Here is a 25,682-nt window from a genome sequence, read left to right on the forward strand (position 1 = left end):
ATGTCATCTTCCCTTCTTTTAGACCTCTAATTCCATGGCAGACCAATGAGGGGATGCTTGGTCTGGGTATTGAATTTTGTATTTGCTTTTACCAGCTGCCGTTTCCTACTGTTTTCAGTCTTATCACTTCTTCCAGGAAAAGCTCTATTATTATATATTTTAGCAGAATAGAGCCAAGGCAGGAGTTTTGCTTCAGATGCAAGTGATGAGTGCTTGGAATATCCCCACTGGCTCTTTAGGAGGCCCATCCAGCTGGCAGCCTGTGGGCCACTTCTCTTCCACAGAATAATTCTGGCCAGCTCCCACGTGAACGGGACTTTATCCTATCGTGCCTGTGCATAACCATGCAAGCTGCCTCTCTGTTCCTTTACTTCTGGAATGTGGCACAACATGTCTGCCTCTGGAGATGTGCCTATAGTGACTTTTAGACAGAGACACTACCCTACAGCTTAGCCTTTGGAAAGATAAATCACTCCACAGTCATACCACTGTTTTGCCCTCTAAAAAGAAATGCTAGAAATGCCTTCAAGTGCTAAGATTCTTCTTTTCTTTTTTTGCTAAGAGGTCTCAAAAAGGGCTTAACAACTGATGTGCTGTTTTTCTCAAAAATACCATGATAAAATGTTCTCAAAATCACCTTCTAGACTAGAAGAAAGAGTATGAAAGTTACCTAGGCTTAAAATACAATACATGTTAAATAATCATGTGTGTTAGCAAGTCAACACTAGATGGTTTCTACTTCTCTCATGTATCATTTGTTGGTTTTCTGTTTGCCAAGCGTTTCATGATTCATTACTTTCATGATGCTGTAATTTTATGCTGCGTGCTGCCACTGGAATACTATACAAAAATCACAGCTATAAATTATTTGAATCCTCTCCAAATGTACTGATGGTGAATATTTCAGAGATAGACTGGGTGATTTTTTTTTTTTTTTTTTGGTATAATTAATTCAGAAATAATTTTAGTTTTAAATAAGTGATATATTCTACATTACAGATTCTATATTACAGAAAAGAAGCATATTCTGTAATTTTTACCTTAAGTGAGTATTATTGTACTTACATGTATACAATTCTGATATTTATCAGGTTTATGATAACAAATTCATTGTTTTATTTTTCCATGAACTGCAGAAACTATGCCTGTTCCAGACCAGCCCTCGTCTTCTGACAAGACAAGTTCCCTTAGTCCTGTGTTGAACACATCCAATGGCGATGGCTCTGAAACTGAGACAACCTCTGCCATTCTAGCTTCAGTCAAAGAACAGGTAGGCAAGCGATGCATCTGTGGCTAGAAAACACAATAGTATGATTTAATGGGGCTTTTTTTACAAATGTTTCATAGCTGGTATCTGAATAATTTAGTTCACAAACACATACTGCAAAAAATGTTAACTATTTCTTCAGTGTTAGTAGGCTTCTGTAAGCTTTTCCTACATTCCTTAACATAATTTAATTGAATTGCTCATTTTATTCTCCACTTTCACTCTTTACTGTGGATGGTGGTTTTCAGAGATCTCTCATTTTATTGTTGGCAGTCTGCATGTGGAGTTAGAGTATATGTGGCATGTAAGAGTTATAGATACCTGAATTGCAGAGAAGATGTGTTATTGTAGAATTTTTAAAGGATTAGTAAGAGTCCTGGGATTTTAAAATTTATATACATGTTTTTGGAGGTTTTTGTGTAAAACTTGATGTGAGATTATTTCAGGGCAAAACTGGGTATAGATAGAGGCACTCAGTTTTGGATGATTAAAACCAAAATATTAGAAATTTTCACAGAAATAGTCTTCAGTGTGATGGTCTGTTTGATGCTAATAAGACAGGTTTGGACATTTTAATGTAAACTTCTGTGGGCTGAGTGTCAGAGTTTTTGCTTTTAATGCCATTCTGTACATTAGGAGATGGTTAATATTTCAAACTGGTCTCTGTCACTACCTCGTTTGGTTCAACAACATCAACATTCCAAAGAGAGACATTAAAATCTGCTGCTTTTAGGCAGCTTTCTCCTTGCTGAAGGTGTCTGAATTGGTTCTCCCATTATAAAGTAGTGATCTTTCCCTGTCAAAGACATTCACTGCTTCTTGATTTAAATTAATGCAAGAATTCAGCTTATGATATCTACCAGCACTGGAGTAATGGCTGTTGAGTTGTAGAGATTTTATAAAAATTATGACATCAGTCTTCATTGGGTTTTTTGCTATATGCCAGTTCTCTCTTTTGGGTGTTAAAGATTAGTCATATTTTCTGTTCTGAAAAGAGGAGTTCAAGAAAGAAATGTTGTAATGTGGAGTTTTGTTTTGAGATTTATGAAACATCATTGGAACTGAAAATTGCCCATGGTTTAGATGTTTGTATTCTCTTCCAAGTCAATAACATTACTTGTGCATGTTACCAGTGTTTCAGCCTGTGTCACTGCATTAGTTTGTAGAAAAATACCTGCCTTAGTTTTTGACTCTCTGATGCAAATGTACAGGGAAGTTACATACATAGGAGATGATATATCTGCTGTTGGAATATGAATCACTGTATGCAACAGTGACAAGAACTTCTCTTTTGTTGGGTGTTGTGAGGATTGCCGGTTTATACCTGGTTATGTGTTTTACAAATGAACCTCCCACCCCTATAAATCAATTAATTGAGTACCAGAGGGAATGGGTGCTGACTCCACTAGATGAAAAGGGTTTCAAGTGGGAATATATTAGCAAAGTTATTTCTGATTCTTGTGGACCACTGCAAAAAGGAGCCTGTAATAAAGTAGTTCTTCATTCACTTAACACCAGGAAGAGCCTAGCCAGCTTACCTAAGGTTCTGCTGACTAAAAAGATAATGTCTTGAACCATTGTGGTACAAGGTACCAAAATGTAACAGGTTCTCTTAAGGAAACTTTTTTCTTGACAGGTATCTCTAGTCAGACTTACCTTGAAGCTGGAAGACTGTATTAAGCTCCAAAACAAGCCATAATAATAATAATAATAATAATAATATTAATAATAATAATAAACCACAACAAACCCCAAAACTGCTTTTGGGCTTCTTCTTTTCCCCACAACATTGTGTTTTGACACACTTCCATTATTGAACGTTCTGGTGGAAAAATTCTAGGTAATGCCACTATCCTGTGCTTCAGACAGATGAAATACATTGCACTGAATCTCCGTTATGGGAGTAAATGAAGTTAAGTTTCTAACTGACTGTTCAAATGGGTAGCCACCTGCTTTTTAGAAGAAGGAATGAGTTGCTTTACTGTCTGGTATGTGATTTTGCTCTATATGCCCTTTGACTGTAGCCAAAAATATACCTAGAGTTAAATAGACACAATTGTTCAAAAGTACTGCTAATGTAGAGAAATTAAGGTGTTTTTCAACATATCAATCATAATTAAGGTGTTTTTCAACAAATGGAGTATATTATATTTTCTTCATCTATGCTGATGTTTAGCTTTAAAAGGTGTTCTTATATTTTTTTCTCATGGAACACTTGGGGTAACATCATGTGTTACCTCTCATAAAATGAATAGAACATTATTGCTGAGTGATGGCAACAGAGTAAACTGTGGTATTTATGGTACTGATGACTGTAAAAGCTGTTTGCAATCTTTCAAGAGGGCAGGATAAATGAAAGGCACAGAGAAGTAGTAATAAATATTGTATTTATTTCCTCTACTTAAATCTCTTATGTGAAACTTAAATGATCTATTCAGAAAATGTTAAGTTTTGTTGTGCTTAGTTTGAAAAATTCATGTGCCTGTGCTGTCATATTTTGAGGAACTGATTTATTGGGCCTAAAAAGTTTATTGGGTTGAAAAATTGTGCTTTATATGTCAGATGTAAAGTGACACACATGATTGGTGTGACTCGATCAGAAGATTTAGCCACATGCTTTTCAAGCTGAGGATATCTGTCAAAAGAGAAATAGAAGCCAGAAAATACAGAAAAGGAGAGAAAACACGGAAGTATTTTGCTGTTGAGGAGTTTGGTTGATTTTGAGAAATGCAAATGCAGAACTCCTTGCTTTAAAATACAGGCCATTTCATTTGTGTTTTACCTCTGGACAAGCATGCTGATTTACTTCTGGGTTTCAGACTTCAGAGATGCAATTGAGAAGTGATAGATATGGAACATGAATCCGTTTCTTATCCCTTGCTGCTAACTTTCTTAAGGTCAGATGGCACTGCTGTAGGCAAGATCAGAATCAGTCACTGTATGTCTAAGAAACCATGAGATTCCAGGCAGTGACCTTTGACTTAGCTGTTTTTGAGCAGTCCTTATGAAGAGGAACAGTAAATAACTAATGTGAAAATGGAAAATGTTGTTTTGGGGTTTTGGTCTGGTTTTTGTTTGGTTTTTTGTGGTTTTTTAGACAGTATCAAGTTCTTTAAAGAGAAATCAACCAATAAACACATCATTTCAGTTTTCCATGCTGTTTAAAATGTATGAAGAAGGATTTTTTTTCTTTCTTACGATATACTGGCAAACACTTTTGGCCCAATGCTTCATAGATTTTAGAAAACATAAAGCCGTTTTTCTTTGTGCTTCGTCATCTGTTTTTGTATCTGTAAATATGGGAAAGATTCTTCAACAAAAAAGTGACATCAGGGATCTAATTTGTGAGGATATATGTGATAGATTCAGCTACTTCTGCAAAAAGTATGATGTGCTTCTGATTGGGAATTTCCACCTGCAAAAGAGACTTCTGAGCCCACTTGTTCAAAAACATCCTGGGAAGAGAGCTATTGATGATGCTCCTTTGAAGGTGGAAATAGCTGCTGGGGAGCCTTTTGAGTAAATATGTAATGAAGCTGATGCTTTTCCTGGAAGTCTCCAGACATATATGGTTGACAGTACTTTGGTTCTTGGCATACAGAAAACTGCTCCCTTGGAAGCTGAGGAGGATTGTAGTGACCTAACAGAGGCCTGGTTTGGCAGATTTAATTTTTATAGAGACACTTGGAAAACATGAGATAAAGTAATTTCCTAAGAGTGAGATCCATCTTGAAGTATGGACAGCTATTTTCAACTCAGAAATAGTACCATACGTCTCTTTTATTTTCTTTGTGGCTCTAGATTCCTTTAGCATCTTAGTAGTAGCCTGTTTCAGAGAACAGCTTTCCCTTTCAGAAAACTTATGCAAAGAACTTATGCCAATGTTTAATATTTCTTTTGAATCTGTTTTTATACGTACCTATTTCAAATAAAGATACTTGTTTCCAGTTGCCTGTCTTATTTCACCCTCTCAAGAAAAACATTTAGACTAATTCTTTCGAAATATTTCTCACACTGTTCAAATAAGTATTGATTAATATGGTCTTTAAATCCTACTGCTGATTCCAGAGAGAACAGAAGTCTTTGGCTTTTTTGATTGCTGGTGGCTTTTGGTTTTGGTTTGGGTTTTTTTGGGTTGGGTTCTTTGGGGTTTTTTTGGCTTTGTAAGATGTGTTTTTTTTCTAACATGACTTATGTTGCTTTTAATATTTACTATGTTTTTCCACTAGAAAGTTACTTGTTTGTCAGGCAATTGTGATTTGAAACGATATTAAAAATCACATACAGGGCAATAATTACTAAGTGTTGTTATTCATGTCAGTATTAAATAAGGGCAATATATCTGACTTAAGTAAACTTTTACATCAGGTGTTAGTACTCTTTGGAAACAGGATTATGTATGCCATGCACATCTTATATAGGTACATATAAGTAAAACTGCAGATGGAAATGGCTGTAGAAGTTCCAAGATTGTTTCTTTGCTCTGCCAGATTGTGTTCCTTGTGTCTTTATATCATGATTGAAGTTTTAGAAAAAAAATCCCGTATCTAGATGGATGTTTCAAATCAGGCTTTTTTTTTTTTTAAGGCCTTAAGTCCAGAAGAGATGTGAAATCATCTAGTCTGACCAGCAGGTCATGACATTTCATACAGTCATCCAAATTTTGGGCCCCCAAATCTGATTACAGAATAACATATGCACTGTTTTCCCTAATATAATGCATTGCATATTGTAATATGTGATATTCACCAAAATAAAACCCCATTCTTGCCTTATGGGTACCAGTAATTACTCTAGTAATATCAAGTGTTCAGCAGGTTTCCTAAATAGGTTCAATTATGATATATTCATGTCTTGCTTCCCTTCAAACAGCAAGCTCTGTTTCCGCCTTTAAAAGTTTTAGGGGCTCTATTTCAAACCCATGCTAATTATATTCAATCAATAGATATTTGTCTCATAATCTCTCTTAAGTAGCATGTCAATATACTCACTTCCTTAGTTATAGAAGTCCCTTGTTTCCAGTTGGGTTTTAAAATATTCCAGAGAGATATTCCTCTTCTATTTTCATTAATATATTGATTTAAGACAAGAACTGGACCTGGCTGTATGATATACTTAGAGTAGCACTAGTCTATACAGTGGATACCATGCTTCTAAGTTGCTGGACAGACCAACATATTGAAATATGAAGCTTTGGAGTATAGCTAGTGCTTCCCAGATACATCTTCAGGTTGATGGGAATTGCTTTTGAGATGCACAACTCCACTACTGGAAATGGCAAGCTGAGTGGAGAAGTTTTGAAGAGTGCCATCACATTGCCTGTTAAGAAGGAAAGAATTTAATATAGTTACTATCCACCCTACTCTATAAGATTCTCAGGTTCCTGATTTAGTCTGGGACAGGTTTCACACAGTTCTTTGGAGCAGCCTTGAGTGTATTCATGTTGTGCTTCTCAGGAAACAGAAGTTAACAAGACTGGAGACCTAGACAAGTAATAGTTATTCCTGTTCAGAAGCCTGTATCTCTTTAAGTCGTGCCAAAGGCACAGTAGCCATAGTAGATGCAGTATTAAGAAACTAAAAATTGCTTCACTGATAAAAGGTTGCAGTGATAATCCAAAACATTTTTGGGATGGTTTGAAATGAGCTGGGAGTGGAAAGGTTTCTGTGAATATTTAGGGTGATAGAAGAGTATTGAGGCAATATATCCTCCCAGCAAAACCATCTTTGAAGAGAGGGAAGAAAATGCTAATTATCAGAATAAAATTAGAGTTAAATATGATACTATTTTGACTTGAAGTAATGTTGAAAAATTAGTCTTTCAAAGCCAAGAATTTCAGAGAAGCTGGATAGAATGCCACTTAGTAACAGCTCAGTCTAATGCTAATTTAAAGCATTAAGAAAGGCCATCACAAAGAAAAGCAAAGTATCCTTTCTTATCAGGCAGCCAGTATATGAACATACTTTTGGTAATGCAAAAGCTCTTCTGCCTTAGATTATTTTTTTGCCATTAGTGGAATAATTTCAAACTTGGAATAAAGATACCCTATGAAAGTAATAATACTGATCTCAATGCCAACAGAATTTAAATTTTAGTATATTGAATTTCTAACATTTTAATGTATTACATTTATAACTTTTTTAAGATCATTGATGACTTTCTCTCCAGTATCATTCATTAGGGCTTTTTTAAACATAAAGTGCTTTCACTCCTAAACCTGACTTTTATAGCCAGCATAGTGGAAGAGAGTCTTTATTTCACCTCAAAGTCACTTAAGAGGGAGATCTGAGCTTAAAATACTTCCAAGAAGCAAGTCAAGTTGTGCCTTTTTCTGTTCTGATGCATCTCCCTCTGTTCTGGCAAACACGAACTTTTGCAGCCGTGTGGGGAATGCTGCTGGGAAGCTGAGTGGGAAATACGAAAAAATGAGATGGCAGCTCTGGGTTATAGGAGGGCGAGTGAGTTGCTTTCCCTTTTGGTGAAGGGCAGTTGGAACCAAGTGTCAACTTGTTTGCAAGTATTGGGCTTTTTAGCATGGCTGTTGTAAACATACTCTTTGGGCCATGAATTTAACCAACTTTCATGTAATACTTGGCATTATTAGGAAAGTTCAACATAATATGCCTATATAATTGTACGGGGGGATGGAAGTTTTGGGTGTGTCCCCCACAACTCTGCCCCACTTCTGTCTCTAAAAATAAGTTACAGTCTTTATGAGACTTAGCTATCTAACCTGTTTTCGGCAGTTTTCTCTTTCTGTGCTTGAATTAGGCAATATCCGTCAACAGTAATTTCCCTTTGCACAGAGAATATTTGAGGCTTGAGTTCCATGGCTTTCAAAACCACCACACCTCTTCTACAGAGAAAATTAAGTGCTTTAAAAAGACAAAACTCTGAATGCTTCAGTTAGTGATTGCTTTTATTTCTTCTGTCTTCCTGGGAAATGAAAAAAAAAAAACCCCAAAAACAGCACTAAAAAGCATTTTCCAGATTCCACAGTGACCCGTTTCCTTTAAGTTGTCTTGCCAGTACTTTTCATGCAGCTTGCTCTTAAAACTTAAATTTTAAATGGGATTTTTGAAGTAGATTTGCTTTTTGTAATTAGTTTAGCAATTTTTGTTCCTTTTATGTAATTTTGAAAACTTTACTACTTCTGTTGTGTTTCCCCATCTGTTTCTCTGTGTTTTCTCACATAATATTATTTTCTACTCCTGATGCATTTGCTGCCAAATGAAACTCTTGCCTTCATGTGGGTAGTTTAAATCTTCTGTATTTTTAGGTAAAACTACTTTAGGAGTAGCTGAATTCTATGCATTTTATGTTTTGATAAAATACATTACAATTCTGTTTATCCCCATACATGAAAACTACAACCTAGCAAATGCTAAACTGAGTTTAAACTTAAGTCTACCCCAGAGTAGTAACATTAGACTTAATGTTATTTGGGCACATTACTACCCAAATAACATTAACTTAGTGTGTGAGTTACAGAGTTATAAGAATAAACCAGTTTAGAATAACAAAATAAATTGATTTCGGCATGTGGAACATGTACTTCTCTTTGTTCCTCCTCTGAGGTGAAAATGTGTTAATCTCTGAAATTTCTGGTGAATTCTAGTTGCTTCTGATGAGGATCTTCCCAGTGTAAAGGGAAAAAAGGGCAGTAAAGGACATTATCTTTTAAAAAAAATACTTTGAAGATTCATAGTTCTAGACAAATTAATTGCTTAATTCATAATTCATAACGTTGCATTTCAGGTAAAACATCACCTACTTTATTTTGGAGGAAGGCTTTAGATGGATAACCTACAACATGCTTACTAGTGGAGCCAGACTTTTTGTGGGGGTTCCTTGCTACTCTTAATGAGTTTTCTTTTTCTATGCAAAGAGCAAATCCAAGTCCCGAGGCCCAAAGAGCTTTTTCTCCCTTTTATTTTTTAAGAGGTTTCACTGTGAATTTATTTTTTCTAAGGGGTAGAAATGAGTTGATATCAGTTTAAACTTTATTTGAGACCTTGTCATTAGTGCAATACTCTTTGAGCATGTTTTTTTGGATACATGTGGAAGACTCTTTCATATAAAGAAAAAAGTTTAATTAATTTGATGTTAGTTGCAGTTACAGGAGATTTTGATTTGAAAGTGGCACAACAATGGACTAATCACAACTGAAGTAGAAATTACAATTAAAGGAGTACATCAATTGCACCATACAATTGATACTATATAAATGGAATTCAATTATCCAGAACAGGCTCAGCATCATGATGCGGAGCATCCCCCAGTCCCCAGAAGGGAATGTGTTCGTCGAAGTCAGCTGAAGGCCAGAACTCTCTTCAGAAAAGAGTTACTTGGTTCATTAAGAGTTCCATATAATTTACATAAAGCTATCCAGCAAGCTAAGCTCCCCAGTGGGGACCATATTCCTTCCTCCATCACCCTCTGAGTCCAGTAGCATGACCTGTCCTACATGGCTGGAGCTCAAGACTGGCAGCCACCGGGGAGTGAGGCAGGTCTCCCAGGAGGTGAATCCCAGCTCAGCCCAATTGCCTGGAGTCTGCTGTTGCGTTGGAACTTTATCAGTCACTCATGGTAGGTGGAATCACAGCAGGAAAAGTCACTTGCCAAGGACATGACTGAGCTCTGCAGAAAAACAAAACAATAATATAAGCACCTATTACAGTTATATGAGTAAAAGATACCCTTGATCAGAGTTATAGGATCATAATTTATAAGCAAGTCCAGTACATACAGAAGTTACATTATTTTAACCAGAAGCTAAAACTAACTAGCTTAACCTCTGAAACTAGTTTTGTTTTGCTCTGGGTCTACATTCCTTTCATTCAGGGACAGGCACTTAGGCAAACAGTAGAAATACTTCGCTGATACAGTCAGTTTGTCTAAAACAAAGGCACCCTTGGGTTTCCCTTGGCAGGGAGATGAGTTTGACTTCCTTTTCAACGTTTGTGATCAATCATGCCATTATTCTCCCCTGAGCCTTCAGGTCATGTAGCCTCTATTTATCTTTTCAGAGCATTCCTTCATTATGGGTGTCTAAGTGAGTGTGTAGGGGGGCTGTGTGGGGTGGGGATGTCTTTGATCTGTTGCAGCTCTTTGGCCCCTGATTTTCCAACATGTGATTGGAAATCTTTTTTTCTGCTGTGTAGAAATTTACTTTATTGGGTAATAATCACTTGTGACACCAACTTTTGTAAGGAAAAACCTGTCACTGGTTATCTGCTCGACAGCAAAAAGAGTAAAACTTCTGTTTCTGTTAGTATTCCCTCAGTTTCTTTAGTCTGGATTGTAACAGAGCAGATAGTTGCTTATAGACTATTTCTTTAGTTGCTTCAAAATGTGAGCTGTACTTCCCAAATTTCATCTCTGTTCCTTTAGTTGCCACTTTTTTTTTTCCTGGACTTCTCAAAAAGCATTATTCTTTACATTTTTCAGACCCATGTCTTACGCATTACTAGTTCCTCTGTGTGTTGAGCTTTCCTTACTTGGATTTCTAGCACCCTCCAACATAATGATCTGAGTAATCTGGAATGACATTTTGCTGCTTAGTGTGGTATTCCATCACTCTAACCTGCAATTCATGTTGCAGTGTTATCCCATGGTCATGATTATCCATCTACCCCCACAGTAACACAGTGCAATTATGTGCCTGACTGTGTAAATAAGATTTAAATTGAGCTGTTTGTATACCATTACCAGCCTCTTCGTCCAGGAAAAATTGTAGTTCGTGTTCGCATTGCTAGGGAATTTTCAATAGATTTTTTTCAGTGAAAAATGAAAAAAAAAAAAAGGTGCAGAATGAGAAAATTTTCTGACTTTATCTGTTCAGTTCTATGTATTTCATAATCTTCAGAGTCTTGATGTGAATAATTAGGTTTACAATTTGTACTGTATATTGCCTTGAAAGTGGTAAATATTTTGTTCACCTCTTGTCTGATTCCAGCAGAGTAACACATCTTGGTAAAATTCTATTTATATTTTTAGTGTATTATTATTTTCTGAAGTATCTTAGTGCTTTGGGGTTTGCAGCTGGCACCCCTGGAAAATATTATTTTCATTTTTCAAAGTAGTTCCAGATTTTTCTCCTCCTTTTTTTATTTTTCCTGTACATGGTTAGACCCATCTTTGTTCAGCTCATTGTCAATCTAGGTCATTATTTGAAGCTTTTGTTGACAGACCTCTTGAGGGTAAGTACATCTGATACTATAAATAGGGTTGATTCTTCATAATAAGTCAGCAGATTCACTTGGAAATTCTCGGCTTTGTAGTAGGTTTGATGAAATGGAAGATCTACTGCATTCTTCTGTCACCTAGTAGCATAATCATGTTTAATTAATTAACATCTTCAAAACTGTGACATTCCAGAATTTAGTAATTTTGAATTAATACAGGATTACTAATTTTATTTAGAAGGGTGAAATGGACTCCTTAAATGATCTCTTTTTTAATGTTATTTTTTAAACTCCTGTTTTTATTTCACAAAGCAGTGCTTGCACAAGAAAACCTGTTCCAGCACATTTTTTGCTGTTCTGTTTGTTCCAGGTCACAGAAAATAGAGGATACTGTTTCTCTTACTGTATGTTTTCAGTAGCCTGTACTATGAAAATAGATGATTGTTTGGATTAGTTTTTTGTTTGTTAGTTTACCACAAATTGTGTCAGGGACCAACCAAACAGTACTCATTCTTACCACAAAGTAAGGTAGCTGCGTGGTAGAGTTCCAAGATGTTCTACTAGCTAAAAATTTTCAGGCATTCAAAAACCTGGGATAGGTTGTGTTTTCTGTATGGCTACAACCACAGGAGTGGAGTTAGGCACAGCTCTGTCTTCAACATGTGCATGGGTACCATTCTGAAACCTTTGAAAATATAGGCACTATATGTGGTGCTGGAGCTTTAAAAATCAGAAAATACTTCCTGGTTTCACATTCTCTAATAATCTTTATAAGGCTTATATAAACAGTGAGTAAATTCTTGAGATTAAATTAGCAATGTAGTTTCATCCTATGGGCACAACAAATGTATTATGGAAGCAGGTAGAAGAGGAGGTAAGCACCTGTGTCTCTGTAAGTAGGACTGGGTGTCCCACTGTGATGCATGTTGGGATTGATAAGCATTGTAGATAGGTGTGCAGACTGCAGTCTGTAAGGATTTGCTGAAATGCACCCCACAGCCGAAATGCAGCTGAGGGACTGAACAGCTGGAACTTAATACACAGTCTATAATAAATCTGAGAGCCACTAAAACTGAGGTTTGATGCAGTGCCTGTTTGCTGATTCTGAATTAGCATTGCTGCTGGTGCTGTTCTTTACCTGCCAGATTCGCTGTCAGACACAGAAATATAGATTAATTGATAGCAAATGCCACAGTGATGCCTATCTAAATGCAGAAAAGCTAAGCTAAGTTAATAACTTAAATAAATTACTTATTTATTTAGTAATACATGAATATTTAAAAGCTGATGAGAAGTCCACTAAGTGCTTTCTATTTAATTTTAGAAAGTGAACTACAGTTTATTCCAAAAATTTTTAGAAGTAAAAACAAGTGAAAAAGTATTTTCTGCACCAGTGGTGTGTGAGAGATATGCAGCTGTATTCCCTATGTGGCATGAGAAATTGTCCGATACTTAAAATCTTTGCTAGATTGTTTCTGCATGAGAGAGAGAGAGAACATTTACACTGTCAGTAGTTTTGGTGCACTTTGGTTTGCAAAGGCCATACCTAATGGTGTTTCCTGTATGCATTGGGAATGAAAGGATTTAAAGAAATCTGGTTGTTGTCAGTTTAGTCAGAACAGAAACAAGTGCATTCCCTCCTCTTTTCATCTTTTTTGTCTATGTTGAGATTCATGTGAAGCTTATTCTTCTCAATTTTTCCCACCACATACAGTTTTGCTTCTGCTTTTCTTGTGTTGACAACTTTGTCTCCTCCCTCTCTATTAATCTGTGGTTGTGCAAGGAGCTACCTTATGGCTTCTTACACTAAGTTTGCATGGTATATAGGGTTTCTTGAGGTTTTTTTTGTTGTTGTTGCCTTTTATTTAATAAGGTAGGCTGTTAATCTATGGCTATAATGCAAGATTTATAGGTATAGTTAACAACTTTTATGAGGCCAGCTACACCCTTTTCTGTGGTCTAACTTACACACCTCAATGTTTACCTTTTTTTTTTTTTAATACAGGCAATGGTTCCTTTTAGTGTAGCAGTGCACAGGTATGCATATAGGGAAGTAAAGTCTTTTAAAAAAAGAATATTAATTTGTGTCTGTTCTGTTCAGAATTCTGTTCTGTAATTTGTGTTCTCTTCTGTTTTAGATATTCGTAAAGATTTCCACATTGTGAAACTTACATTTGATCCCTAATCTGCATTAATAATCTTCATTACTTGAAAATGGAGAAATAGGCATAGAGGTTGTTTAAACTGTCATCAGTGATTGTGGTGAGGCCTGAATGGACTGACTTAAGAAAGGTGAAAATCTTCAGGTTAACACTGAAAAGGATTGTATTAACATTGACAAAGATGCACAAGCTACTCAAATTAAAATAATTCTGATCTTAATTTGAATATTCTTGACATAAACCTTCCTAGTTGGTTGTGTTTATTTTTTAGCATTTGCTTTCTATGTATGTACTTGAAAGAGTCATCAAATGGTAGCATCAGTGTGTCCTTGCAGTTGTGGTCTAACATTGCCTTTTTTCCTTGGAGTTCAAGATTAATTGGTTTAGATAATAAATTACTTTGGAAATTTTAAAATGTTTCTGTTCATTACTGAAAAGCATAGTATGGGGAAGATTACTTCAACTCCATTCACTTTAAAAAGTAAAGGTTATCATCAGCTGTATGCTTTTTTTCCCCCCCAGTGTCAGAGTAGTTACTTTATAGCAGAAAAAAACTCACCTGTTTTCATTTCTTTTTCTGCAATGTTCCCTGAGACTTCTAAGAAATTTTTCACCTGCATTCCCTACTGGATAAAATTTTCAACATGTGATGCCCTGTGCCAGTGAAGAAAAAGCCTACACCGTTCCTTCAAAGAATATAGAATTTTTTTCCTAACCTTAGGCTTATTATGATCTTTAAGTTGAATGCAATGTTGCTGTAATGCTTCATATAGTGCCTTTAATTTCTCCTTCATTATTTCTGAAGGAAGCAAATTGAAATCAGGAAGGCCAGAGCGTAGTTGGAGCTGAATGTGAAGGCATAAAGTAACAGAAAAGGGTTCTGCAAGTATTTTCCAGAGGAAAGTCAGGAAATTTGCGGGTCCATGGTTTAATGTTGGAGGCAATCTAATGGTGGACAACATAGAAAAAGCAGAAATTTTCTTTGTTTTTTTCAGTTGTTCCGAGACAAGGGACAATACCATGGCAGAGGCACAGGTTCGGGACTGTTTAGAGAAAATGGATGTATTCAGATTCTTGGGGCTCTATGCCAAGATTGACAAGAGCTTATTTAAGTAATAGGACTGCAAGGCAGCTGCCATTCAAGAGGAAAGTCCTGGGAACTAGAAGGGAGACTAACCTTATAGCAGTCTTTACAAAAGTAAGGAGAATGGTACAGGGGTACACAGGCTGTGTCAGGTCAGTGTCAATCCCCAGGAGGGTCACGGAACACATCCTCTTGTTTCCAGACACATGAAGGGTAAGAGTGTGCCTAGAAAGAGTCAGCACAGATTTCTGCAGTGCAGTCAGCATTTTTTTGGCTGTGAATGAGGGGAGCACATGTGATATTGTGTAACTGTAACTTTATTAAGGCTTCTGATATCTTCTCCCACTCTGTTGTCAACAGCAAGCTGAGGAAGCACGGGCTGGGTGTTGAGTGGGCTGAAAATTGGCTGGATTACTGTACTGAAAGAGTAGTAATCCATATTACAACTAACCAATTGACCAACTATCAGACAGTAAGAAGTGAAAATACCTCATGGGTTGATTCTGGGACTCCTGCTACTCAATTCTGCAGTGACTTGGGTGACAGAACTGAACAGAATGGATCCTCAGCAAATTTATGAATGATACTAAATTAGGGTGATGCTTGGAAAGCCAAATTGAGCTTCAGTCTTAAATCATTCCGAGACCTTGAATGAACTGAGGACTTAGCCAGTAGGAAACTCATGTATTTAAAAAGAGCAGACTGAAATTCTGCTTCTGAGATGGAATAACACCATGGCTGGGAAGCACCTGTCTGAGTCACAGCCCTGCTGAAAAGGACTGTGATCATTAAGAATGTCAAGCTGAATGGGAGCCAGCAGTGTGCTTTTCACTGCAGACAAAACTCACCATGTGCTGAGCTGCATTAGAAGGAAGGAGCAACATGTCTGGCAGACTGAAGGAAATTGTTACCATCCCAGCTTGGAGCTGCTTCTTGGACAACTGAGTGTCATTTTGGTAACCCCCAATACAGAGGGGATATTGAGAAACTAGAAATAGTCCAGGATACTAAACTGGTTGGAGGTCTAGACCACATGAAGTAATGGGGAGCTGCGATTTTTGGGGAGCTGGGCCAGGTGAAGCAGAGGCTAAGGGCGTGACCTTAGGTTAGTTCACAGTAACATCGAAAGGAGGGACAAAGATGATCGCACCAAACTTTTCTCGGTAGGGGTATATAGTTTAGCAGGGTTCAATACCATAAATTATGGCTTGGGGAGTTCAGACTGGACACAGGAAAATTTTCTTCATTGAGAGGTTATTGTAGCAATTGAAGAGGTGACTAGAAAGGCTGAGAGGTTGATTTTTCCAATCAGCTACATAAATTCTGATCTGGTGTTGGGAATGATCATATTTTTAGTGGGAGGTGAGATTAAGTGATTTCCAGCCAAAATTTCTGTGATTCAGTATTGATTCTATGATAATGTACAATTTTACTGAAATTATAATTTAAACCTTTTCTATGTAGACAATGGAAAATACAGTTTGAGGGAGGACAGTATGACTTAAAATTTTCCTCATTGTGATTACTTAGCTTTTAATGCTTTAAAAATAGGATAGAAACTGAGGATAGCTGATTATTGAAGTCTAATCTCAACACTTTTCACTGTTTATATTAAGTGGCAAGCAGTGAAATAGATCAGACAACATAACTGGTGGATAAAGGGGAAAATTAGCTAACACAGAGTGGAATACTGGAAGATTTTGGTGAGATTCAGGTTTATTTCACCCCTGGAGATGTCATCTATCTTTTAAATAGGTTTTAGACACCAAGCTATTAATTCTCAAACTCTACCAGATCTTAGTACTTGCAAGAGATAAACACGAGGAAATAAATAAATAAATAGCTTTTTCTTCATGTTACTAATAAAAAAGTGTAAAGGTAGCCTCACATTTAGATTTGATATCCTTATTCTCAAACTTTGTATGACTGATCCCATCTTTTCACAATGCCTTAGCTTTTTAATTAATTTTTTTTTTAATTTGGAAAAGTAGCATTTACCTTTATTTCAGACAGCTTGCATGTGTATGTACAAAAAGAGAGACAGTAAAGGTCCCTTCAGGGAGATCAGGCACTTCTATCCTGTCAGTTCCTTATGTCAGGTTGAATATCTGGAGAAGAGCAAAATAGGTATGAAAACGATGTTACACACTTTAATATGGCAAAGATTCCTATCTCATGGGGGTTGAACCTTCCCTTCAGAGGATTCAGAGCTAATTCATAGAGACTTTGCATCTCCCCATGTGACTTGGGCCTCAGGTCACAGAAAGTAAGTCCAGGCAAGCCTTCAGCAGGAAAATTAATCACCCCACTGGCTGTGTGTAGCATATAAATAATTAGGCTGGGAATCAGAGCAAGTTATTCCCAATAAAGGGAACTGAGTGACTTCATGTTGCTGCAGTAAGCTGGCTGTCTGTGACTGCTTGGTCTCGGTGGCACAGAGAACAGTCAACACTTTCGGAATGCATGATCAGGTCTGCAGGAGACTATTCTTTGTGTTAATCCTTACATTCAGCAAAGTATTTCCTGGTGTTTGTTCAGCTCTCCCTAGAGCTGAGGGAGAAATACAATGTAATTGTTGCAATGATGGATTTTAGGATACAGTATGTTGATTGTTATCTTTCTAATACTGAAGTGGTTGGCATGAAAACACGCGACTGTTTAAAGTCATACACAGTTCTTGTTCTTTTAGCAGTTATTTAGAGGAAGTCCCAATGTCAGCATGCCAGATGAAGATTTCAGGCAACAGAAGTATGATAGTGTCCTGTTTCTGACTACTTTATCAGATTATTTATACAGTAGATGTATACAAATACCTGTTTCTGCCCTCTTTCCTTAAATCCTAATAAATGCTTGATGCTTTGAAGAAAATCTGTACTTCAAGGGCTTTTGTGAGCATCTTGTAGCTTACTAAGATGCTGTTCGACACTGCTGTTTTACCTTTTGTGCTACTCTTAATGAGTATTGTCTTTCAATTCTGGGCCATACCCTATAATCCAATGTATTTGAGCAATGCCCAGAAGGGGGATGTAACAATAATAAAATTTTCTGCAGAATCTGCTGCAGCTAATGTACATTATCTAATGTGCAAGCATTTTCTACAGCAGTCTGTTCACAGTTAAAGTTTACTTTCTCCAATTCCTTCTGTTGCATCACTATCAGTAACACTGATGTTCTGCATTTTCATATGCTTGTAAAGCCTTATTGTCTTCAGCAAGTTTCTGTAATTTTGGCTGTTTGAAGTAATTTTGCTAGAGTGTTCTTGGTTATTACATCAATGAAGATGCTTTCCGACTAAGATACTGCCTAGATTTGGATTACAGATATCATCTGGGGTTGCGCTATTTTTTCAGTAGGTATTGCATTTCTGCAAGTTAATTTTAGCTCTAATGAAGTTGTAGTTCTGCAGCACAAAAATTCTTATGAAGTTATCATGTTGATATCTCAATTTTTTTTTTCTTTAGCGTGATATATTGTATAGTTGTGTAAAAAGCTTACCTTTCTCCATTAGCACTTTATTCCCAACACAGCAAAATTCTTTCCTATTTCTAGGACCTATGGATGCTGTTGTGCAGTTTTTGAATTAGAATAACTTAATCTTCAGTATCCTTGACACTTTCATAGTAAGTTAGCACAACCTCCGGAAGCAAGTTTTTGTAAACAAGATTTTTTTATCTGCATTACTTGTGTAGTGGAACAACATAAATAATACAGGTGTAGCTCTCTCTCAGTGGCTTGACAGTCAGTCTGTATCTGTGAGGGCTAGTACTGAGTTTGTTAATGTGCTGAGGAAGACCTGAGGTGGCTTCATGTGATCAGAATTCCTCATGGTTTTGAGCACTTGCAGTCTCAAAAGGAAACAAATGAATTGCTTCTAGATCCCAGCATGTGTTGAATGGCTTGCAGAGGCTTGGTGCTCTACCTGTCTCTTTTTGACGTCTCACCTCTCCACAATTCCCTAGATGCAAGACTTTGTTTTGTTATGTTGCTGTCTTCTGAGATTCAATTCCCTAAACTTCATTTTCTCCATGCTCCCAAGCTGCCTTTGTTGTGTTCAGTCTTCTGAGCTGTGAAAGGTACTAAAGGTTTCCATCTACAGGGATGCTAGAAAATGAAATGGGACAAAAAGAAACGATACAAAAGGAGATCATAAAGCACGTCTATTTGTCTGGGTATGGCAAATATGAAATGATCTTACTTCTTGGGCAGGAAAGAGTTACTCAATTCTTCATCTGACCTCCCAGGCATACTCTTACTCTATTCAGGCATCTGGGAGGTCCTTTCTCATGTTACTTTCTTACCACAGAGGATGTGAAGAACAGACAGACTGATGTAGCTGTATTCATATGAATAGCTAGAAATTAAATTTTCAAGCAATTTCTGTGTAAATATAATTGTGAAAGGGGAATAATCCCGCAGATCCTTGAGCATAACTCTACTCACCTGAACATCATAATACAGTTGGTGAAGTATGAATTGTTTGCCAGTCAGAGGGCTTAGAGATTTGAGTTGAATCCTAATTTTAATTCTGAAGAGATGGCTTTGAAGACTGGGATTCAAATGATGTTTAAGTTAATTCTTGAAAATAAATCCTTAAATAGAAATACAAAAGCAATTTTAGCATATAAATTTCCAAATGTAAATTATGTAATATCCGAATCCTGTGACTTTTTACATCAGCTTTCATTTTTTTTCCCTACTGTTGGAACTTACTTTGCTGTTTTAAAAGGAAGCAGGATATATTTACATAATTTTTACACAAATTTTAAGTACAGCAAATAACTTGTATGTGAATATTTTATACTAACAACTTTTGTTATCTACCTTAAATTATGTAGCATGTTGTTTGGCTTTCCAGAAGGGTTTTGTCTAGTTTTTCATAAATTTCAAACTTGAGATGGGTTTCAAATTTGACATCCATATCTGAGATATGTATTTGTATGAGATTTTGGAAATGTCCTTTGTATTGTAAAATACTAAAAAGCCTGTAGAATGTTAAAAGTCTAGTCCACTGCTGAAAAAGCTAAATCAAGAAATTAAGTTAATGTCTCATAAGAGTTTTGAGAAGGAACACTTGTTATTTCTCTCTTGGTAAAAAGTACATTTGTTTTTGTGTCTTTCAGGGTATTTTGGTTGTTTGGTTGGTGATGGTGGGTTATTTTAATTGGGGTTTTTTTCAGTGACTAGAAAGAAATACCTCCAACTGGAGAGAAATATTTGAAAGCAAATGATTAATTAATCACCCAGATTAAGGACTACGTCAGGAGGTTATTAATAAAAATATCTGTGTATCAGTGGAAAGTTAGATAGTGTGCAGTTGAGGACTTGGAGACGGTGTGATGTGTAGGCATGGCTAATGTTTTGAGGATTACTTGTTACTGAGTTAACAAGGTTAGTTTTCCTGTCCTATTATATAGTAAAATAGAGCTACATGCTTCGCATTCTTGTCCTCTGTATTGCAAGGTCCCAAAAAAGAATTGTGCAAAAAGGTTATTGGTCTTTATAGGAAAAAAAAGTACTGTTATTTTCCAAATGCTCAAGATGAAACATGTCAGACTTGTTGAAATATTCCTCCTATCTTTCTTTCCTCCTACTTCCTGTCTCTTGACTTCCAAGGTAACATCTTGCTCCTGACTAATCATCATTTTCCAACAAGGAAATATTTCAGAGGAATGTTTTAAAGGGAATCTAATGGTAAATACAGCTAAAATTTTAATATTACCTAATCAGTGTGCAAAGCAATTTTGGATCACTTGCACAACCCAATTCCAATGTGACAAGCAGTGAAGATTATAAATATTGCCAACTTACTGATACAAATTAATTTACGCTTGTTTATTTAACATGAAGAGGAAACTATTTTTAATGATCTTACTCATTAAATGCACAAAATCTGATGCATTTAGTGCGAACTGCTTGGCTATTTTATTCCTGCTGGTATAGTAGTGTTGTGAAAGAGTGAGCAAAATCCATTTTGTTCTCATGCATCTACTGTCTGATTTTTTACTGAGCTCTGAATGTTTGCATTCTGTCTTCATTTACTCCTTTACAAGCTCATTGAATTTTATTAGTTATCACTGCAAGCTAAATGAAATACAAGTAGTTGCACAGCTGCAGTGATATGAGTCTGAACTGCCTCATCATCCTTACTTGCAGTAATATGGAAACAGGAAAAAAATGAGATTGATTATAGATCTCAGGAACTTTGCCAGAACCAATATACAAATGATTCCCTCAAAATGGAATCATTTTGCACTAGGGATCTTTAAAAGAACAAAAAAACCCCAAAAAACCAACAAAACTGGGGGGGGGGGAGGGGGACCACCAAAAAACCCAAATCCAGATCAGTTAGTCTCTTTAATTCTCAGATACTGAGCATTCTTTGTCTTCTCAAGTCAGTGAGAAGTGTGGGCTCCCACTGTCTTCTAAAAATTGGACCAATATGAAGAAAGTTCTGTTAAGTTACCTTAGTGTAACAGACGTGTATCCTAATGCACTCTAGTTGAGTTTGTGTAATTGTGGCAGAAACAGCTGTGACTGAATATTGATCGTGGCTATCACAATAAAACTATTTATTTTGTGTACATAGAAATATGTATTTTAAGCTTCCAGAATGAGCGCTTTTGTACTCTGCATTTAGGTAATTTCACAGTATTACAGCAGGCATACAGACTGGAGTGAGGGAACATCTCTCTGGTGGGGTTGTACCTGTTGAGCTGCTGCTTGTAATTCCTATTTAGTGCTGTGTTTGTTTGTTTTGTAAATATTGTTTTCTGCAGTTCCTGCTCTGTAGGTTCACCAAAACTATGCCTTGAAGATTTCAAGCTGATTTGCCCTGAGATTTTTCCCAGTGGTGCAGGTTGCCTTAAGAAGCACAGATCAAGGCAGTGTTGTAAACAGGGAGCAGCAATCTGTCTCCTGAGAAGGGAGTTACGGAGCTCTTTTTGGAACTCCAAAGACAGTGTGTGCTTTCACACGTGCAGTGTGTCTGTACTGGCTTTTGCACCAGCCCTGTTACTCCAACAGTCACAAAGTCACAGTGCAGCTCAGGCTTTGCAAGCAGCTGATAGAAACGTGAAATGGCAGCTGCACGAAGGGGAGTCATGGGACTGGGTATCTGTCATTAAGTTACCCTCAGCTTATATAGGCAGGAAGGACTGGTCTGCACAGACACGAGGATGTAAGATGCTTTTAGCATAAAGCCAGCCTCACTTGAAGGTCATGAAAAGCTATTTAGCAGTAGAGCAGCTGAAGGGGTGTGCTGTTCAGAACTGTACATCATACCTTGCCTTCATTCCAAAAAAGTTTTAAAGTTTTATAATCGGCTTTTGTCGCTCAGAAAGACAGTGTGGAGTCTTTAAAAGATAGCTTTAAATGTAGATTTTTAACATGTATTTTGGATTTCTGCATTACACTCCCCAGAATGCTACTAAAGATCAAATCTTACAGATCATTTATGAATTTATTTGTAAATCTGTAACAGTTTCTTACTTGCTTTTTGGTCTTAATTTCCAAGGTAAATTAATTAATATTTTGTTTCTTTAGTACTTTGAGAAATAGACAACTAGTTGAGCAGCTGTTTATTCTTCCCTCCTTGCACTTCTGTTAATGGCAGGTTTTGAAACTGAAAAGAAGGATTGAAGGAGCAAATCTGCCATCCAAATCCTTTCAGTATTTGTTATGGGTTATTTTGGTTTTGTATGTATTTATACCTCATCTGCTTAGTGTCAGTTTCAGTGAAAAAAATAAGTATAATAATAATAAAAAAGAGGCATTTTGCAATAATATCTAAATATTTTATCTTTGCTCTTAGAAAAACATGGAAGTCTAAATTATATTTCCTGATTTGATTACACTTTCTTATGTTCTTGCCTGAGGTGCCTGTGTACCCTTCAAGTAAATCTGTCAACAGCTTTTAAAAATGCTTTCCTTTTACCTGTCAGATTTTAAAAAGGTGAAAGCTTTTAGTTGCTAAAATAAATCTTTGTTTGTTTGTTTTATTAGAATAAGAAATTATTCCACTGTAGGAAAGAAGTTGTTGCATTCCCTTGCTTGGAGAGTGGGAAAAATTTATTCATACATGGTTATAAATAAAAATTGAAGTTTACACAGATGATGTGCTTTTGTCTCAAGAGGGGAAAAATATGGTTGTGCCTTTTTTTTTTTTTTTTTAATTTGGAATTTTATTCTTTGTTTCAAGTCTATGAATAAGATGTGGTTGGTGCTTCAAGTCTTGTGGGAATACATGCTACAGTGCTCAACTCTGCTTGCAAAATCCACTACCTGTGGCTGTTGCTGACACGCTGTATGACAGTAAATGGTTTCACACTGAGAAGAAGCAAGACAGTGGCATGTGCTGGTGACTTGGAGTTGCTCTGAGGGTTGCACTTCCTGTTTTTCCAACATTACCTATAGCACTGCCTCTTCTTTGGCCAACCTGTAAGGAACAACCCTTACATACCCAGAGAGATCAATACACTGCTGGCTGGCTGCAGGATAACGAGCACTGAAATGTTTTGACTTACACTTGTTAGTACTAGTGATTTTAAAATATGCCCAAGGAATCTGCATGGTTTGGTTCATCATTCACATGTAGTAGTTTTTTGCATATGCTGAAACAAGAATAGTTTCCATCATGGTTCACAAATGGAAACACCCAATTTAATCTTTTGTTGCAAGAAATACCTTCATATCTCTCTTCTGTTACATCAGGCAGAATGCTCTGGAGAGAACATGCACATTTGAACTTCGAAGTATTTCTTTAAGCTTATTTTAAAAAGTGACCATGTTTTCAGTGGCACTGGTAAGTTATACCTTGTAATGAGAGGAACTTTTGCTTCTCATTCCCATAAGCCTATTCACTGTAGGAAAGGGAAGCAGGATGGGCTCTTGCCTTGTGCCGCTGTCGTGGTACCTGCAGAAACAAGACTGTAAAGGTTTCTTTTTCTGTATCATGATGGAGAGCATCAGCTTCCCCAAACAGGATTTTTAGTACCAAGCATGTGACTATTCCTAGATAGGCCAACAAAAGTAGTTTTATTTTATTTTGGTTATCTTTTATTTAATCTTTCAGATTTTGAACATAGGAATTCACTTATTCATGCTTTCACATAAATATAGGCTTTTTTTGGATGGAAAATTAGATTTTCTTGCCAACTACCAGAGAGCAAAGAAGGCAGAAGTTTCAGGAAATGTGACAAAAAAGGACCTACCTTTTGTTGTAGGTAGGGACAAAGTATGAGAAAAATTTGCTGTGTTCCTTCAGGAACAGTAACAGTAGGATGTCTTATTATTCTTGAGAGTTTTTTAGAAAGAATTCTGAGCTGCAGGGGAAATAACTCTTCCTTAGAGGATCTTAAGCTAAGAAATAGCCTGTAAAGTTGTCTGAACTTAGCTACTTTTCCTCAAGTATTGGAATTCCTAGAATAACTGCCTTCATTTATGATGATTGACATACCAAATAGGCAGGTACTATATCGTCAATCTGTTAGTGTGTGTGTTTATTAAAATTATTTCTTTGAAGTAGAAGTTGAGTGTTATTGAGCTGTAAGTAAACCACTCGGGTTCATTTAAGAGTCACAATACTAATAGATTGTACAGATGTAAACAGAAAAGTTTTGTTTCTCTACTTTAAGCAGAAAGGATAACATTAACCTTTATTTCAGTTTAAAGTATGAGGAGTAAATGACAAAGCATTACTAAATCTCTGTCAGAAGTAATAGTTACTTTTTCCTGTTTATGGGTAAGTTTTACAATAAAATAATTAAGCTCATAATAAGAAATAATTTCTGGTTTGGTTTCAAAAAAGTCTACCCAAACCTTTAGCTCAGTTTAAGTATTTTTATGGATACTGCGTATTTTTTGAATGACAATAGTTTCAATGGAAAGATAATTTAAGGCAAAATTACTGTGACTGCTTGTGGAAGTTTCTCAGAATGTTGAGGGCAAAAAAAGATAAAACAGCCACTGAAGCCACTGGTACTTTAAGTTGTTTTCAGTTCTCTCCATTACTTTTTGGTGCTTTTAATAAACATGGTCTTCAGTATAGTGAGTGAAAGAATACTATTCCGAGCCCCTCTCCCCATATTTTTATCGCTGACCTAAATATTTGTATCAGCAGAACAGTGGCAATTACACCATTGCTTTAAAACCACAGTAAATAACGCTTCTTGTGCAAGGTAGTCAAAGTGATACCCAGTCTTGTAAATTCTTGAAGTGCAGAATCTGTGATGCAGAAACTTGGACCCAGAAGCAGTGAGCGATGGTGTGCACATGAAATATGGTTTTGGCTTCTGGGAAGCATAAGAATGAGGCATTATTGATTCAATTCCTTTATTATAGAGTCTATTAATTTTAGCACTATTCTTGTGTTTTGGGTCAAGTTGTGTATCTCTGTGTTGTTTTGATTTTGGTTTTGGTTTTGTTTTTAATCTTGATGTTGGCCTACCAAATTCATGTTTGTGTGTGTAAATAAATGACCTAATATTCAGTGGTGGGACATATTGAAACCAGCTGTTTTAAGCATCTAGTAATCACTAGAAGTCAGTAATTCATGTATGAATATTTTGGGGAATCCAGTCTTTTTTCATAGTAGTAGTAGCAGTATGTAGCAACAGGGCCTCAAACTCTTAAGTTGAGGAATTTTTTTTTTACAATTTCCAGGGAGTTGTGTAAAACAAAATATAAAGGCAATCTCTCGAATGTTTCTTATCAATTCCTTCCTCTCCCCTAATGGTTTAAATAGTTGAAAAGATAATTCTGGTCTTTGCACTTCATGGCCTATGAGTCTCTAGAAGATTTTAACTTGCCATTTTTATAATGCCCAAAATTTCTATATCTTCAAAAGAGTTATTTTTTCATTCACTCTATTCTACTTTTTTTTTTTTAGTTACAATTACAAGAGAAGCCTTTTAAGCCCCTGTTAGAAATAAATTAAACCATCACTCAGTAGCAAACATTCATTGCCACTACCAGAAAATTTGATT

The 25,682-nt window shown here is 36.3% G+C and overlaps 1 protein-coding gene across 1 annotated transcript in view; it reads left to right on the forward strand.

The window, feature by feature from the left end:
- Positions 1-1,141: 1,141 nt before the first annotated feature.
- CTNND2 (catenin delta 2) overlaps positions 1,142-25,682 on the forward strand; it is a gene marked incomplete at both ends in the record, with an annotated part of 531,585 nt that continues 507,044 nt past the window's right edge. Inside the window, one exon of the mRNA XM_082277797.1 lies at positions 1,142-1,270. Within this exon, the coding sequence (XP_082133923.1) occupies positions 1,142-1,270 (129 nt within the window). The remainder of the gene's footprint in view (positions 1,271-25,682) is intronic.

Source organism: Coloeus monedula, assembly GCF_965178545.1.
Source record: "Coloeus monedula genome assembly, chromosome: 1".
NCBI lineage: Eukaryota > Metazoa > Chordata > Aves > Passeriformes > Corvidae > Coloeus > Coloeus monedula.